General features: G+C 38.2%; 1 protein-coding gene across 2 annotated transcripts in view; it reads left to right on the forward strand.

Moving 5' to 3' along the window:
* Window positions 1-18137, forward strand: part of LOC124255807 (death-associated protein kinase 1-like) — a 149178-nt gene that overhangs the window by 51082 nt on the left and 79959 nt on the right. For both annotated transcript variants that reach the window (XM_046689740.1, XM_046689739.1), the window contains exons 6-9: window positions 11016-11168; window positions 11819-11864; window positions 13973-14062; window positions 15498-15596. In XM_046689740.1, coding sequence (XP_046545696.1) covers window positions 11016-11168; window positions 11819-11864; window positions 13973-14062; window positions 15498-15596 — 388 coding nt within the window. The remainder of the gene's footprint in view (window positions 1-11015; window positions 11169-11818; window positions 11865-13972; window positions 14063-15497; window positions 15597-18137) is intronic.

Consider the following 18137-nt stretch of genomic DNA (forward strand, 5'->3'; position numbering starts at 1 on the left):
GTAACCTCCCATGTTGTGTGTAACCTCCCCATGTTGTGTGTAACCTTCCCATGTTGTGTGTAACCTTCCCATGTTGTGTGTAATCTCCCCATGTTGTGTGTAATCTCCCCATGTTGTGTGTAACCTCCCTATGTTGTAACCTTTCCATGTTGTGTGTAACCTTCCTGTGTTGTGTGTAACCTCCCCAAGTTAAGTGTAACCTCCCTGTGTTGTGTGTAACCTTTCCATGTTGTGTGTAACCTTCCTGTGTTGTGTGTAACCTTCCCAAGTTAAGTGTAACCTCCCTGTGTTGTGTGTAACCTTCCTGTGTTGTGTGTAACCTTCCCATGTTGTGTGTAATCTTCCCATGTTGTGTGTAACCTTCCCATGTTGTGTGTAACCTCCCATGTTGTGTGTAACCTCCCTATGTTGTGTGTAACCTCCCTATGTTGTGTGTAACCTTCCCATGTTGTGTGTAACCTTCCTGTGTTGTGTGTAACCTCCCCAAGTTAAGTGTAACCTCCCTGTGTTGTGTGTAACCTTTCCATGTTGTGTGTAACCTTCCTGTGTTGTGTGTAACCTTCCCAAGTTAAGTGTAACCTCCCTGTGTTGTGTGTAACCTTCCTGTGTTGTGTGTAACCTTCCCATGTTGAGTGTAATCTTCCCATGTTGTGTGTAACCTTGTGTAACCTCCCCATGTTGTGTGTAACCTCCCTATGTTGTGTAACCTCCCTATGTTGTGTGTTACCTTCCCATGTTGTGTGTAACCTCCCTGTGTTGTGTGTGTAACCTCCCCAAGTTAAGTGTAACCTCCCTGTGTTGTGTGTAACCTTTCCATGTTGAGTGTTATCTTCCCATGTTGTGTGTAACCTCTCCATGTTGTGTGTAACTTCCCATGTTGTGTGTAACCACCCCATGTAGTGTGTAACTTCTTATGTTGTGTGTATCCACCCGAAGTGTAACTTGTCCATGTTGTGTGTAACCACCCGTGTAGTGTGTAACTTCCTATGTTGTGTGTATCCACCCCAAGTTTAACTTTCCATGTTGTGTGTATCCGCCCCGTGTAGTGTGTAACTTCCCATGTTGTGTGTATCCACCCTAGGTTTAACTTCCCATGTTGTGTGTATCCACCCCATGCTGTGTGTAAGCTGAAGCATGCAACTGTCATTCCCTGCTGCAGACCGCTTGTCTTCCAGCATGTGCTGTAATGTGTTGCTCTGCTAATAAACCCAGATTCCATGAGAAAAAGTCCCTCTTTCTCTGGTGAGCTGGGTTTCTTGCAGGTAATGCTACCTCATCTTGAGGTTGATGAGAATGGATGCCATTCTCAGCAGGTGAGGCATCTATGTACATTTCATGATGTCAGGCAGTTGTCTAGTCTGCTCATCGCAGTAATATGTTATCAGTGATTTGCTTGTTTAGGAAAGCATACATAGAAATGTTGAATGATGTATACAACTTTTGGTATGAATAAACTAAACAGGTACATCTGGACATATTGCACACATTCTGTGACAGTTGCCCTTCACATGACAGATACCCTCTACAATCTGATTATACCTTATTTGGTTGCAGGAGGTATTTAGAGATTATAAGCTTAGTGTTCTTCCACTTTGTAAACAATATCTGTATATGCACAAAACTATGATAATAATGTTCTGCCTAGTGGGAAGGAACTGAGGGTAAACATTTCTTTTTCATGTACATTGGAACTCATCCGATACCTGGAAACCTTTCCAACCAGGGAATATTCATGTGAATTGATGCTACATAACATGCTTCGTTTATGTAAAAATCTGGTTCCAGAATAGTGAATTTCAGCTTCCAACAGGGCTAACTACACACTAATGTGTCTCACTTACTGAACAGAAACTACACTTGGCAGTGGTTTTCAATTTATTACACAGCAGCATCAAAGGGGTGTGTTTCATTGGACAGCTATGTTAATTAGTTACATGTCTTGATTGTTTGGCTGTCATTGTCATTTGATTGAGATAATCCCATCAATTAACATGGGGTTTTGTATGCCTGAATGAAATTGGCCAACTAACCATCCAACTAGTCAATTAACAAGCCATTCAGGTATTTTTTCAAGCAGTATTTCTTAAGTGAGGTTTGATTGTTATATCATTATTAAAATTGTCAGTGTTTAAGACATAGTTTCATTTCTGAAGATGACGCCAAATGGCACATCATTTGCATATTTATCAGATTGTTATAACAAGGCTTTGGATTGGTGTTGATGGCATCATTAATACTAAGGGCATTGTTTTCATTATTTAGTGTTCGTGTATTAAAGGAGATCTGATTGTCAGAAACAGAAACTTTTCAGCTTGTTTCCTTAAAGTTATGACCAAGGAAGTGCAATTTTTTATTCACCCAAGCAAAACATCAATATGTCTCGATCAACTTGCTTTCGACAAAATGGGCCATTTCTGTCTGTTTCTAACTCAGCCATACCCAAGTCATACATAAACCTCTCACCATACTGTAGAAGTGTGTTTTGGAATGACCTGTTAAATATTCAGAACTAAACAAATATGGTGTTGGTAAACAGGGCATATGGTACAAGAGTTATGATGATGAGGCCTGTACAGCTACTGATGAAGGAAGTTGATAGTGTGTCAGCCTTCCTATAATAGATCTACTGAAAGCCTGTCTTCCTCTCTATCACATGTGAGATCATCCACACCAGCTGCAGAATATGCTGTACTTTCAATTTCAATAACATTCACTGAGAACTAAGGAACAATTGCTTCAGGCTTTTAATTGATTGAAAATTGTTGAATAATTGCATTGTACATATACTGAATTTGAACTTAAGACACTTCAATGATGAGCAAATGTTGTTTTGCACCAAGTAAACCAATATTTCAAACTGAACCTCAGCAGTTTGATCAATGCTACATACTAGTATTATACATAAGGACTACATATTATGACCAGACAGTCTTCAGATGATGGGGCCTTATCACAAAGTAAAGGCACTGGATACCCACCTGGAATCCCCACACAACAGAAGACAATTTATACAAAATAATCACAATAATCAAAGGTTGAACCTACACAGGAAGCTTTCATTCTACTTTGACTCCAAAGAGGATGTTTTCTTTCAAAGATGTGTTTTCTCTTGGTTAGTAATTTACCTTTTGTATCTCTGCATAGTACATCTGTGAAGCAGGAAGTGAATTCCTCTTCAGCTTACCAGTAACAGCTTCATCAGACCCATGCTGAAGTGAAAAAGCAAATATTCCATTTCAGTCATGATAAGCAATCTCCTGCATTATCCTAGGATGGAAACCCCATTATAGAAGTATTAAAAAGACAGTTTCCAAGAGTAGTATATTTTCTTATCATATCCTGATCATGTTGAAGTCTCAAAATGCTGCAATGTGTGTTGGGGAGAGGATGTGATGCAAGTCTGTCTCTGCTCACCTGCACACATGTGCATGAGTCACGGCAGGCTGCTGGCTCTACCTGCATGCACCAACACCAAATGCATGCAGGAAAGGAAAAAAGAAAAGTGCACCAATGATCATATGTGCATATTTCCAGGTTAAGACTTTGTTTTTGTCCTAAACAGATTCTAAATCATTGGATTTTTGTAGGAAGAGATACTTGTTTGCATGAAATGGATAAGGAACATGAGAGATTTATATGAGGGTTTTGGTTGAGGGTATTTCATGCAGGTAATATGGTGGTGATGAGGGGTTTGTGTTTAGGATTTACAGATGTGTATTAGACAGAGTTTCATAATGCCAATGGTTGAGACATTGTTATGCAAGAAGAAAAGAATATATACAAATGAATTGATTTTTCTTCATTAAGTCACCTTCAATAGAAAGCAGTGACGGGTTGTTGGTGATGAATTCTGAATAATTTGTATAGCATCAAACATTAAATGTTAGTAGCTATCCACTGGAATAAGCCAGTCAAGCTGATTCTTGGTGTTGAATTCCCGTGCTTGATTCTAGTGTTTTAACACTATGGCGATCATTTTGTGGCAGTTGGGCTGTCTTCAGACAACATTCTTCATGGTCTACCTCAGAGTCAGACCGTACTCGTAATGCAGTCAGTATTTGCTGTATTTTTGTGATGTAAGATATGATTGATAGACTAGGCTAACTCACTGGATGCATAGATGATCCGATTGCTTTTACCAATGAAACAACCATCACTGTTTTTGTTTTTTTATCCCTGGCAATTATGTTTGTCTATCTCTCAAGTTCCTACTGTCAACTACATTAGTGCTTTATATTCAAGTTGCTGACATGCATTTCACTGACAGTGGCAGACATCCAACTGTCCATGATGTGAGGTGTGATACATACACTTTACTGGTATAAGCTGATCATGCAGTACCATCCTGGAAGTAGGATTTATCAACCCTTAACATCAGGATACAGATCTATTTCTTTTATTAGGCATGAAGATGTGAACAAGATAGACACTAATATCAGTATGTGGAATTTATCTCCCTTTTTCAAGCATCAGGATGTGTAGCAGACACTGACATCAGTATGTGGGATTTATCTCCCTTTTTCAAGCATCAGGATGTGTAGCAGACACTGACATCAGTATGTGGGATTTATCTCCCTTTTTCAAGCATCAGGATGTGTAGCAGACACTGACATCAGTATGTGGGATTTATCTCCCTTTTTCAAGCATCAGGATGTGTAGCAGACACTGACATCTGTATGTGGGATTTATCTCCCTTTTCAAGCATCAGGATGTGTAGCAGACACTGACATCAGTATGTGGGATTTATCTCCCTTTTCAAGCATCAGGATGTGTAGCAGACACTGACATCTGTATGTGGGATTTATCTCCCTTTTCAAGCATCAGGATGTGTAGCAGACACTGACATCAGTATGTGGGATTTATCTCCCTTTTCAAGCATCAGGATGTGTAGCAGACAGACATCAGTATGTGGGATTTATCTCCCTTTTTCAAGCATCAGGATGTGTAGCAGACACTGACATCAGTATGTGGATTTATCTCCTTTTTCAAGCATCAGGATGTGTAGCAGACACTGACATCAGTATGTGGGATTTATCTCCCTTTTTCAAGCATCAGGATGTGTAGCAGACACTGATATCTGTATGTGGGATTTATCTCCCTTTTTCAAGCATCAGGATGTGTAGCAGACACTGACATCAGTATGTGGGATTTATCTCCCTTTTTCAAGCATCAGGATGTGTAGCAGACACTGACATCAGTATGTGGGATTTATCTCCCTTTTTCAAGCATCAGGATGTGTAGCAGACACTGACATCAGTATGTGGGATTTATCTCCCTTTTTCAAGCATCAGGATGTGTAGCAGACACTGACATCTGTATGTGGGATTTATCTCCCTTTTTCAAGCATCAGGATGTGTAGCAGACACTGACATCAGTATGTGGGATTTATCTCCCTTTTTCAAGCATCAGGATGTTAGCAGAACTGCATCAGTAGGATGCATGTAGCAGACACTGACATCAGTATGTGGGATTTATCTCCCTTTTCAAGCATCAGGATGTGTAGCAGACACTGACATCAGTATGTGGGATTTATCTCCTTTTTCAAGCATCAGGATGTGTAGCAGACACTGACATCAGTATGTATGTGGGATTTATCTCCCTTTTTCAAGCATCAGGATGTGTAGCAGACACTGACATCAGTATGTGGGATTTATCTCCCTTTTTCAAGCATCAGGATGTGTAGCAGACACTGACATCTGTATGTGGGATTTATCTCCCTTTTTCAAGCATCAGGATGTGTAGCAGACACTGACATCAGTATGTGGGATTTATCTCCCTTTTTCAAGCATCAGGATGTGTAGCAGACACTGACATCTGTATGTGGGATTTATCTCCCTTTACCAAGCATCAGGATTTGCAGCAGACACTGACATCAGTATGTGAGATTTATCTACTTTTATCAAGTATATTAAAATGTGGAATAAATATTAATGATGTTATGCTTGTGACAGTTCATAGAAGGAACTGTGTCCTTGAAAGTAGCAGGTTAGACTGGGGGTATACGTGTTCATTCTTTTTAACATATGGCTTGCTGATATTGGCATTCAGGTCTGCCACAATCTGAGAATGAGTCTGGTTAAGCCAATTTCCATCACAAGGACACTTCTTTCCCAGCATGTTTGTTCTTCTGCCAAATGGTGGCAGTCCAACAAACACAAGTTTTTGTCCTCCTGCACATTTTTTCCCAAGAAGTGACTTTGTCAACGCAGTAATAAACACAGTAATTACATTACCAGCATTACACAGCGATGTGGTTGCATCATGGATTCACACCCTGGAGAGTTCCTCATTGACTTCACGCTGGTGCTGGAGGTTGCTTCAAGGATTTTTAAAGAAACCTTATCAAGGAAACATAAATTTGGAATAAAACAATACATCTGAGTCAGCCCACAGTAGCTGTGCATTCCCATGGAGACAGGTACCCTCTAACAGCCACTGTGCTCTCCCTTGCTAACAGCAGAGACCATATAATAGATCTATCATATGGTCTCTGATGAGAACCAACATACTTGTATCCCAACAGCCAGATAATGGTGAAATCTAAATCAAGGTTACACCATTTTAACCATCCAATCTTTTATATAATACACACAAATGGCAGGCATAAGATGCAGGGGACCTCTTCTATTGCAGTCCACATGAGGTACTAATACAGTATAGTACTATCTGAATACCTTCAAAAGGTTCTAGGAGATTTCATCTTTAAACTTCTTGAGTTTCCAGATATTATCTGGCATGATTATTGTCCATTTTATTTTGGAAGATCCATTACAAGATTACATCTATACAAGCTCTTCCTTCATGTTTTTGTTTGCTCATGTTGACATGGCTTTAGCAGAATTCACTCTTCATTTAGGAACAACATGTCTGATATATAGGACCAGGCTAGTTCTAACAAGTTCCTACACCCATAAATCCTTCCCTTATACACATGTGAAATTCTGTGCCCATGCAGGAGGCAAAACCAGTACCATGTATCTTTTATCACATCATTGCCACATACCCTTTTCACTTAGATAATCACATCAGAGCAATTCAATAGGGTAGATGAATTGCTCCAATCTTGGGAAATTCTTTGTGAAATGGATAAATGGTGTTGCCTCTGTGTATGCAGCATTGTTTTCTCATTTACCCAATGTACCTTGAGATGCTGGTGTGTCAGATCCCTATCTTACACAAGGCATCTGTTAGCCTGCCTGGAGATGGGAGTGATATACACAGATCCTGCTGCACAGGGGGCATATGCTACAGCAGCTATCTCCACCAGTAAACATAAATCTAAGCATCAAAATCAGCTCCAACCCCAACTTCTCCATATCTTCAGATCTCTTAAATTACTGATGCCACACCCAGTTTAATCATTTCTTTGTCAGATTTATGTCCAGCAATGAGGATTGCAGCTGCAGTCTAATTGTTTTTAAAATAATGTAAATCTGAGGTGGTGATTTTGGCTAAAAGTGTTTTTTAACATCCATGCAGTTGTGTGATGCTCACCAATGACTGATGCTCACCATTTCCAAATTAAAGTTTATCATGATGGCTAGAGCAGCAATATATGTATTTAGAATTCATTTTTTAACCCACAATGGCCTATCTACTCAGCTATATCTGCTTGTAGGCAGTTGGGTGGCCTAGTGGTTAAAGCATTCACTCGTCACGGTTTAGAGCTTGGTTCATTTTCCCATATGTGTACAATTCATCACGCTCATTTCCTGTGTGCCCCTGCAGTGATTTTGCTGAAATATTTTTAATGTGACATTTCAGCTCAGTATTGAATCCTCTTTTTGTAAGACAGTGACTTGGTTTATGGCAGTGGAACATTTTGTTTGATGTTTTGGTATTTGATACTGTACACTTTTGCTCATCTCTCAGTACCTTTGATAGTACAGCATTGGATTAGGTTTAACTCTCGATATCTGAACCTGTCATCAATGTTAGTGCCAAGTGGGTAGTTCAGTCATTGTCATACAGCCTGAATGTATCTGTTAGAAATGAGTTAAATCATTGAAGGTGTGTGCAATATTAGTGTAGACATTCACATCAATGGGCTGAGACAAGGAGGTTCATTAAGCAGATTCTCCTCCTGTTGTCTTGGGGTGGTTCAGTGTAAACTTGGCCTTTGATTTGTCACGAGCCAGGCCCGTGCTGAATTCCCCACCTGGGTGCTGTGTGTGTCTCTCAGGCTGGGCCCTCAATGTCCAGCTGTCTGCAGGGGGTAGTACTGAGGTTTAACACTCAGAGATTAACCCAGAAACTGCATCACAGGTTCACTGTTCATTGTATTCTTAATTCTTCATCATCATCATCATCATCATCATCATCAACAATAGCATCTTTAATATGTATGAAGGCCACAGGCCCATATGCATATTGATGCTCATAATACTCATATTCCAGACAGGTATGAACGTGTGAATGAAAACAGGAAGCAATTTCTCAAAATTGATAACATTTACCTGTCTACCTGCGTAGATTACCTTACACCTCCAGTGAAAAATATCGTTAATATATATATGTATGGCTGTACTGGAATTTATTAGAATTGTTATACCTAGTTTCTATTTTTCTAACATTTCTCTCCTTTCGAATGCATAATAGATAAAACGAGCTAGATTGTTAATGTCTTCTGTTTTGTTTTGTTTTGTTTAAGGATATTGCTAAACGATATCATATTAACTTGCAAATTCTTAGGCAAACATCTACCCACAAGTTCTGGACATTTCAAGAAAAAGGTATATTCCTCCTCTAAATCTACTTTACATACAATCCAATTTCTTAGAGATATATCAATATTTTGCCAACTCCTATGTTATTATCTAGAATAAAAATGGAAGTTGAATGTTTTCATTTGGAATGCAGGCAGGTTGAATGATCATGCAGTCTTACTTCAAGTATATTGTGTAGATATTTGGCAATAGCATGGATTCCCTGTCACATCCATCAGCCTTCATATTGCATCACCTTGTCACATGTGTTCCACACATTTTGCTCTGCGTTATAACTGATATATGTTGTGGAATGATTCTAATCAGTGACTCAACATTTCAGAATATATAAGTAGGTCACATGTTTTATATACAGATTTGCATTTGTCTGGCTGATAGAGACCCAACTCAGATGTTGATTCATTGGAAACTTCCATCACAGCTGGCAAGCTTTCAGATATCAGTATTTATCTTGCATTCTCAGAGTCGGCAACAAGTGTTAGTAAAATCTTCCAAATTGAAATTGAAGATCTTTAATCAGGTTATTATTATTGTTATTACTGTAGACATAATAATTTCATAGTTTTGTATATGTGACTTGAGTGAAAACGAGAGAGCATGAACCTTACCAAAAGGTTTTATTCTCCATTTGCCCATGGGGGCAACTTTGCTCAAAGTTATATATACACTATATAGACATGGTATTAACCTGGGAAATAATGACATTATCTATATTTCCTAGAATATATTCCTTTTTGCACATTCAGTATGATTTGTGTGGAACATGCAATGATAGTTGTCTCTAGATATTGGAATATGAACATGTCTCAGTTTCCAAACTTAGTAATCTAGTTATGAATTCTTACTAGTCTTAGTCTGCTTGAATGAGTGAGTGAGTGAGTGAGTTTAGTTTTATGCTGCTTTAGCAATATTCCAGCAATATCACGACGGGGGACATCAGAAATGGACTTCACACATTGTACCCATGTGAGGAATCGAACACGGGTCTTTGGTGTGATGAGCAAACACTTTAACCACTAGGCTAAACCGCCGCCCTGGCCATATAGGAAATCTGATTCTAGCAAGGTTGAAGAGCAAATGTATGATCGTAAAAACCTTCAAAATATTGTCAAAAAGAAACATCAGCACTAGGCTTCCCCACTGCCCCAGGCTACTTGAGGGGCGGTGGGGTAGCCTAGTGGGTAAAGCGTTCGCTTGTCTTGCCAAAGAGCTGGGTTCAATTCCCATTTGGGCACAATGTTTGGAGCCCATTTCTGGTCTCCCCTGCCGTGATATTGGTAAAAGTGGCTTAAAACTAAACTCACTCACTCACTTAGTCTGCTTGAGGGTATCATATTCTAGAATACATGACAAATTACTGACACACAAAGATGGTAAACAGTTCAGGACAGTGGATTTCTGATAGAAAATTGGGATTAAGATAAATACTTTCCATAATTTTAACATTATATGAATGATGGCGTTAGAAAGGTGTGTTGTTTAGACAACAGTGTTTGACTGTAGACTTAGTAATGTTGGATCAATGACGACTGTATAACCAGGCCACTCAACTGGTAACATCTGTACCCTGAAAGAATGGTCCAGTCATCTGTTTCCATCAAAACTACACTTGTATAACTGTCATGATTGATGATCACACTGAGACATTTTCATAGTTTTTATGACATGTATTAATTCATTACTGGAAACTAAAACTGTCACTTACTTTCCCTTTGTACCAGTAACTTGAAAATGATTTCCTTTCATATTTGATAGGAGTGGGCAATAATACCGGTTAACTGGTATATTGCAATTCGAACTTACGATACGCTATATGCGGTACACTTTTCACGAACCGGTTCACCCGATACGATCGGCAATTTCTGTGACCATGATCAGTAATTTTCGTGATGTAGTCAAGAATACTAATAACATTTCTATATCCTTTATATTATTATACGTTAATAGTTTTGAGAATGTTTATTGATCATATAATTGCATTTGCGTGACTTTTAAACCATATACATCCTGACAGTCCTGGCACTAGTGGCAGTGGCCAGTGGCATTGTTTCAAAAGAAAAGAAACAGAAATTTCATTACCTTAAACCATGTGTTACACTTTCACAATATATTGCAATACATATTGCAATACGCCAACACATATCGCAATGTATCGCAAATTATGGCAATACCCAACCCTAATATTTGATTAAATCTGTAGTTATTACTAGTTGTTGCTCATTATTAATCACTTTCATCATATGCTGTGCTATTCTGAAATATTCAGGTGTTTGTTTGTCCTTCCCACAGACTGAGCGGGGCATCCCCCTTCCTGGGTGACCACCAGCAGGAGACATACCACAACATCACCGCTGTCAACTACACTTTTGATGAGGAGTACTTCTCTCAGACCAGCGAACTCGCTAAAGACTTCATCAGAAAACTCTTTGTCAAAAACACCAGGTAAACAGGGCTGTAAGATGTGTATACATGGAGAGACAGTTTTTAACTCATCCGACTGAAAGCTCATGTTGTGGCCTGTTTGTCCGCCATCTGTTGTGTGTTGACCATCGTAAACATCATCTCAGAAATGATATTTTGTATGAATGGTGATAACTCAGGGATGTTTTTTCCCAAATGCAGTAAAATTTGATACATGTGCAGTTAGTAGAACTTTGGGGTCAACATATGATCTATTTTTGTGAGGTTATATGTTTGAACCTTTGCACAACAACACTGAAAGCTGATCTCCTTAAGGCCATTACTCGGACATGTAGGGTATGAAATACTGTTTTTTGTAGTGTTACAATTTTGAGGGTATTAAAGTGCTAGCCCACAGAGATACCATGCCTCAGTTTAACATGAGATACCCCACCCATTGTACTCAGAGCCTGGCAGTTTTATCCCCTTACTGGCAAGGCCCCAAGAGCCACTGCTGTATATTCCTCTAAACACAATGATCTCATTTGGACTGAGACATGATGTAAAAGCGAACATTATATGAGGTTTGAGCAAAACTGGTATCGAAAGAAAGATTTCAAAATCTATTCCTGGTTCTTCATATGTTTCCATGTAATTTTTTTTATTTGAATCTTTTGTATATGTGTTTGCAGAAAAAGGTCCAGTGTTGAAGAGTGCCTTGCTCATCCCTGGATAAAGGTATGTCAGTGATTCATTGTTTGTAGCAGTGTGTGTTAGATACTGCTGGGACTGTGTCAGTCTCTGCAACATCAGATTCAGGGGACTTTCTCCTCTCAAGTTGTCTGTATATACTGAGACCCGTGATGATCCGGGTTTGAATTGATCTTCAGTAACTCATGCTTGTCGTAAGAAGTGACTAACGGGATTGAGAGGTCAGGCTCGCTGACTTGGTTGACACATGTCATCGTATCCCAATTGCGTAGGTTGATGCTCATACTGTTGATCACTGGATTGTCTGGTCCAGAGTCGATTTTTTACAGACCGCTGACATACAGCTGGAATATTGCTGAGTGCGGCATAAAGCTAAACTCACTCACTCACTGTATATACTGAAGTAGCAAACACTGAGACATTTTATCCAGTAATTCTGTTGACAAGGCTGATGTAAGATAGATCATACACAATAACAAACTTCCTGTTGCTGCGCTAAAGCAAATGCACTTGTATCTAAAAACATATTGTCTACCAACATAGAAAAGAATGGTCCTAATGATTGTTTTCATATTCATCAAATATGCAGCATATGCTTGATAATCCAAGTATGCCTGATCTCATATATGCCTGCTTGCTTACATTGTTGTAGAGGAAATGTGTATTCATCTGAGAAGATTCCAGTGAGGTTGTTTTATTGCAGGGTTGCTTGGAGGAGCCCTTAAATCATTGAGCAATTGATAAGGTTAAGAAGGGTTATCTCCCTTGATGTGGTTTCTTGGTGCATGCCCTGTATCGTGCTAGGGTACACAACTAAACAGTCTTGTATGCAGTAACTGTTGATTACTAAGCCAGTGTAGTAACATCAAGTGCCTGTGACAGTCATATGTGAACATTGTAAGACCTATTTGTCAAAATTGTCCTTAATGGAAATGGCTCAAAAGAACTTGACTAATGATGTTGATGACAAACTTTTTCTATATTGTCTACAATAGTTGAGGCACTATCTGGAAGGCTTGACATGAAATGGAATGACCATACCATACTTAGCATTGTGGAGATTGTTTTTGTTTTCTAAAACTTTTGTAAAATGGTTTTATGTCTTGTTATTATGCATTCATGTTCACATAATGCATGTATGTTTCTTTCCCATTATTTATATACTGTAGTATATGACTGTTGAGTGACCACGGCAACTAATAAAGATGTTACGATGTAACCAGTATTGTGATGCGCCTCCCTGCTGTATGAATGTACATCTAACAGTGGAAACTGACAATCTGTAGTCCAATGTTCAACATGCTGCCCACAGTTGATCTAGTGGTTTTCCTATTCTTGTCCAAAGTGATCTCTATCCCATCCCTGTTCTCCTGCAGGAATGTCGATATTCCTCTGTGAATTGTTGCTGTTTTGTTCTGTCCACAAAGTCACACATCATGCTGTGGTGATCCAGGAATTCTAATTCAATTCTAACATTCTGTCAATATAGTCCCATAAGTCATGTATTTTTAGGCCCAACAAAATGTGTTTCATATTAAAATTATAGCAATTATCAAAAAATAGTGGAATCATTTTGGGAGCCAGGCTTATCATTGAACTGCCAAAGACTAGCAAATTTAACACCAGTAGAAGCATGATTTTGCATCTTCATAACTTTAGAAGCCAGTGAAACTTGTTTTATTAAAGTTAAAATCAATTTGTCACTTGATAGTTTTATGTGCACATACAAATCATCTCAACAGATGTATTTTCAGTATTTACATTTTTCTAACTTGCACAAATAAATCTTCCCATGAATAACATCTTGTTTGCAATTATGTTTTATTTGACTGTGTATTTTTTCTTGCGAGATGTTAAGAGATGTTCTCAGGCCTTCAGTGTACTAATCAAAGCATATTAATTCAAATTTTATGTGATTGTGAACATTAATTACATTTGGAGCTTGTAGAATATGTTTCTTCTATGTGGTTAATCTCTGGCTATTTTATACTTTAGTTTATTTGGTTCAAGCTTAAGTGATGTGCATTGATAACATGGCTAGATGTTAACTGTTGTAAGTTAATCCTTCTCACTGAGTAGCAGTAACGATTACTGTTATGTTGGAAATAACTTTAACGTTTTGTATCATCTTTCAGCCCCAAGAGAAACAGCAGGAGAATGCCAGAAGATCTGCTGTGATCAATATTGACAACTTCAAGGCTTTCATGGCAAGGAAGAGATGGAAGGTGAGGAGGAGGAGGAGGAATAGGGTTGTTGCAAGTTACTGGTTTAAAGGAATCAGTCAGGATATTTATGATCCACAGAACCATTAAACAATAGGCAGTTAGTTCTCAGTTGATTAAGAAACATGTTTGAATCTGACTGTTTCATCAGAGTTCAAATCACAATAACCTACCTCTGATTTAAGCAGCATATTTGACAGCAGAATTAAAATATTGATTCTGTTTTTCTTTTCAATATTCATCTAAATTTGCCTGTGCTATATTTTGTGCTACATCTTGGTACATGTTTAGTTCCCCATTCAGTTTATCTGGGGGTTAGACGTGGCCTTCAGCAACCCAGCTTGTCATGACTAACAGGATCAGGTGGCTGGGCTCATTGACTTGGTTGATGTATGGCATCATATTCCAATAGATCAATGCTCATGATTGGATTGTCTGGTCCAGACTTGATTATTTACAGACCGCCATAGGTGGAAAAATTGTAAACAAACAAACCAAATATAATTGAATGCCTTTAGATATACTAGTAGACTTGCACAAGTCTCTAGGATACAAATTAATAGTTTAAATGATAATTTCTAAAAAAAATAATAAACAGCAGGCAGGATCATTGACAGAAAAAAGCATGTTTAAAAAACTCCTGATTCTTCTGCTGTTGTCTATAGGATTCTTGGACATACGCATACTGTTTATGAGTAATCATGAAATTGGGTTTGTCATAGGTAGTAGTATTATTTAGCACCACATTCATTTGGTTTCCAGCTATGTTGTAGAAGCCAGTAAATATTTAAGTCTGGGCCAGACTGTCGAGTGAGTGATGTTGTGAGCATCACTAATGCCATCAAAGTATGATGACACACAGTAGACTAAGCCACTCAGGTCAACCCTGATACATTTACTGGCCTTGCAAGACATGCAGGGATCACTGCATAACACAATTACCATCAAGTCTCATCTTTGTTATGTTTGTGTGAAGCTCATTTCTGGTGTCCCCATCGAGATATTGCTGGAATATTGCTAAAAGCAGCGTAAATCCATACTCACTCACTCACTCACTCACTTTGTTATGTTAAAGATGACCGTGAACTAGAAAAGGGTTAACAAATCTGTGAAACTGTCACCCTACCTTTTGTGCATTAGGTAACACTAATTCTGTATTATTGAAATATATTTGTCATATTTATGTATAAACAAACATATTAAGCCTAACCCAGCTTATGTAATAAGAGTAGTATTTCGCTTTTATATATTATTTATGACAAAATGAACAGATCTTTCTATATATCATCTGAACTTCTATCATTATACGTATACATGCCATTCATGTCCCAGCCAGGAGTATGTACATGGCACATGAATCAATAAACACAAACAACCTGAGGTCATGTGGACAATATGTTGACAGCTCCTGTAAACACTGATGTTGTTTGTGTTCCAGCAATCTATGCAAGCAGTGAGAATCTGTAACAAATTATCCCGTAGTATGCTGAGGAAGAGTGTGGATACATTAGATAGTAGAAATGGCATCAACGAGGAGGTAAGATTGTGGCTTCTTCTGCATCTTTTTCAGCATTTGGCAGGAACTCACGTCAGTTTCATATAGGATTGAAATCAACAAGGATTATCACTTTGGATTATGTCAATAAACATTTTCATTAACAGATTTTTAAAGCTGGCATTTAAATAGTTGTAAAACAGAATAATTTAATTTCTTATTGATGTTGAAACATTTTTAGATGTAAGAAAATCCTTGATGAATTCTGTGGCTGATCATTCATCTGTCTGCATGAGATGAAACCTTTCTTTCAGGTGACTGGAACTTTGTTTACTTAATTACTTGTGAATGTTTCCTATGGTTATAATCATATTGGATGTCAACTCATGTCATCAGAGTGAGCATGCATCAGTGACACATCACATTTCAAGGGAAGTAACTCTTCCCACCTTAGCATTCAGACATTCATTCGCCATCATGTTCATAGAAGTGCTTTGCTGACAACATTGCTTTTCACCCCGGAAAGCATGTGCTGTGCTCTTTATGTGGATAGTAACAGAGTTGGTGTTGTTAGTGTAATGTCAGTTAGATTATGTTCATTTGTGTGTAGTAATTCCTTGAACATTTTATATCTATTGTAATTATAAGCTACATGTATTTGAGGATATAGCCGATCTGACTTTGAGGCAGAGTCTGACCCTGAGAAGGCAATAGCCTGAAATGAGCTTGAAGTAATTTCTGATGATTTTCTTCACACACAGAACTTGATGTATACATACACTAGACAGATATGACTTGTACTAAAGCCAGTACAATGATACACAAAATGAGTTGTTTGGTTTGGGAAGTGAATGCAGACTATACCCACAATCAAAACAGAACCAACTCCCTGAGTTTCACTGCCAGTTTTCCAGCATTATACCACTGTTTCCATGTATGACAGTTTATATGGTAATTACTGACGGAAAATGGAGGTATGTGTGGATGAAAGATGACCCAAGGTGTAGTGTCAGCAAAATATTGTGATACAGATATGTGAGCTGTATGGTACATATGCGTTGTTCAGTATGAAGCTGATCCATCAGACATTTGTCAATGACTCAGAAACTGGTTTGTCACATATGCTTCAGGCTCTAACATATACATAGTGTATGTATGATGATAGAAAACATGTTCCAAGTCAACATGATAATGTCCAGCACCTGGTGGCTGTGAGCTGTCAGTGGTAATTCTGTTATGAATATTTCAAAGTGGCACACACATTATAAGTTTGTACAGGTTATTCATGCAAGTCAAACATGGGTGGTGTGATTCACTGCATGTTCTGCTGGGACAAACTTGTTCCACCAACACCTTTAACATTATGTTTGTGGTGGAATATGCTGTGATATGGTGTGAATCCTACAACTATGTGCTAGTAATTCTGTGATTACATTATCTGTTATTTTAAACAGCATTGCAGATCTGACAAATCATAAAAATGAAATTATATTCAAAAATGTACATCAATATATATGCAAATCTAAACGATTCCAGTAGTCTTCTCTCTATACACCTTTTGTATTATAGCATTTCCCCCTGTTATCTTTCGGTCTTTCTCTGTCTCTGTTTCTAATAATTGCTTGTGATGTAATTAGTTATTGTAAATATCTTCGGAGAGAGGTTTAATAAGTTGAAAGAACTTGTCCCCGATTCCTTTTCACATTGTGAATAAAATATGTTTAAACTAAAGAATCCTACAACTGCTGAAGACCTAGACATGTCTCTGAGTCTGTGTTAATTTATTTCCGTTTCAACATAAGTGTCTTCTTAGCACTGATATATCAAACATGGACAATATGTTGAAGATAGCTGGACATAGGTATTCATATGTCAGCCTCTGTGAAGGGGAAATAACTATGTAGAGACGAGGCGATGGTGTAGCCTAGTGGTTAAAGTGGTCACTCACGCCGAAGACCCAGGTTCGATTCCCCACATGGGTACAATGTGTGAAGCCTATTTCTGGTGTCCCCCACTGTTATGTTGCTGGAATATTGCTAAAAGTATGTAAAACCATATTCACACTTGTAGTAAGTCTATGTTGCATTTTACCTTTTTTAACATCTGTTATATTCATTCTATGAAATATCTTCTGGTGTCTTCAAGCTGTGATGTTACTGTTGTCTGAGCTGCAACCCTAAACTCTAATGCACCTACTGCACTTTAAATGTTACTACAAACGTTTTAGCGTCTTCCTTGTTACTGTTTGGGAGAATATGCCCAGGACAGCCCATAACCTCTAACATGATTTGGCCAGTCATGAATGTTCACATGTTATATATATTTCAAACATTATCTGTGTGCACTGACCTTGAGTAATAATCACTGAACCATTCAACGTGCTGGTATTATTTCATGGGATTCTGGTAGGAATATTTGTTTTTTCAAGGTATTTATTTCTAGTATATAGAAATTGACCATTGATGTAACAAATATCAGAGAGAAAACATATTCCAGTTAGCAATGTTTGAAATTAAGCTCGAAAGGCAAAGGCCTTTGTCATAGCCCTGATGTTAAAAAAGTTCATTAGACTTAGGGGACGAT

The sequence above is a fragment of the Haliotis rubra genome, unplaced genomic scaffold, assembly GCF_003918875.1.
Source record: "Haliotis rubra isolate DU_JTF1 unplaced genomic scaffold, ASM391887v1 Scf61, whole genome shotgun sequence".
NCBI classification, from domain to species: Eukaryota; Metazoa; Mollusca; class Gastropoda; order Lepetellida; family Haliotidae; genus Haliotis; species Haliotis rubra.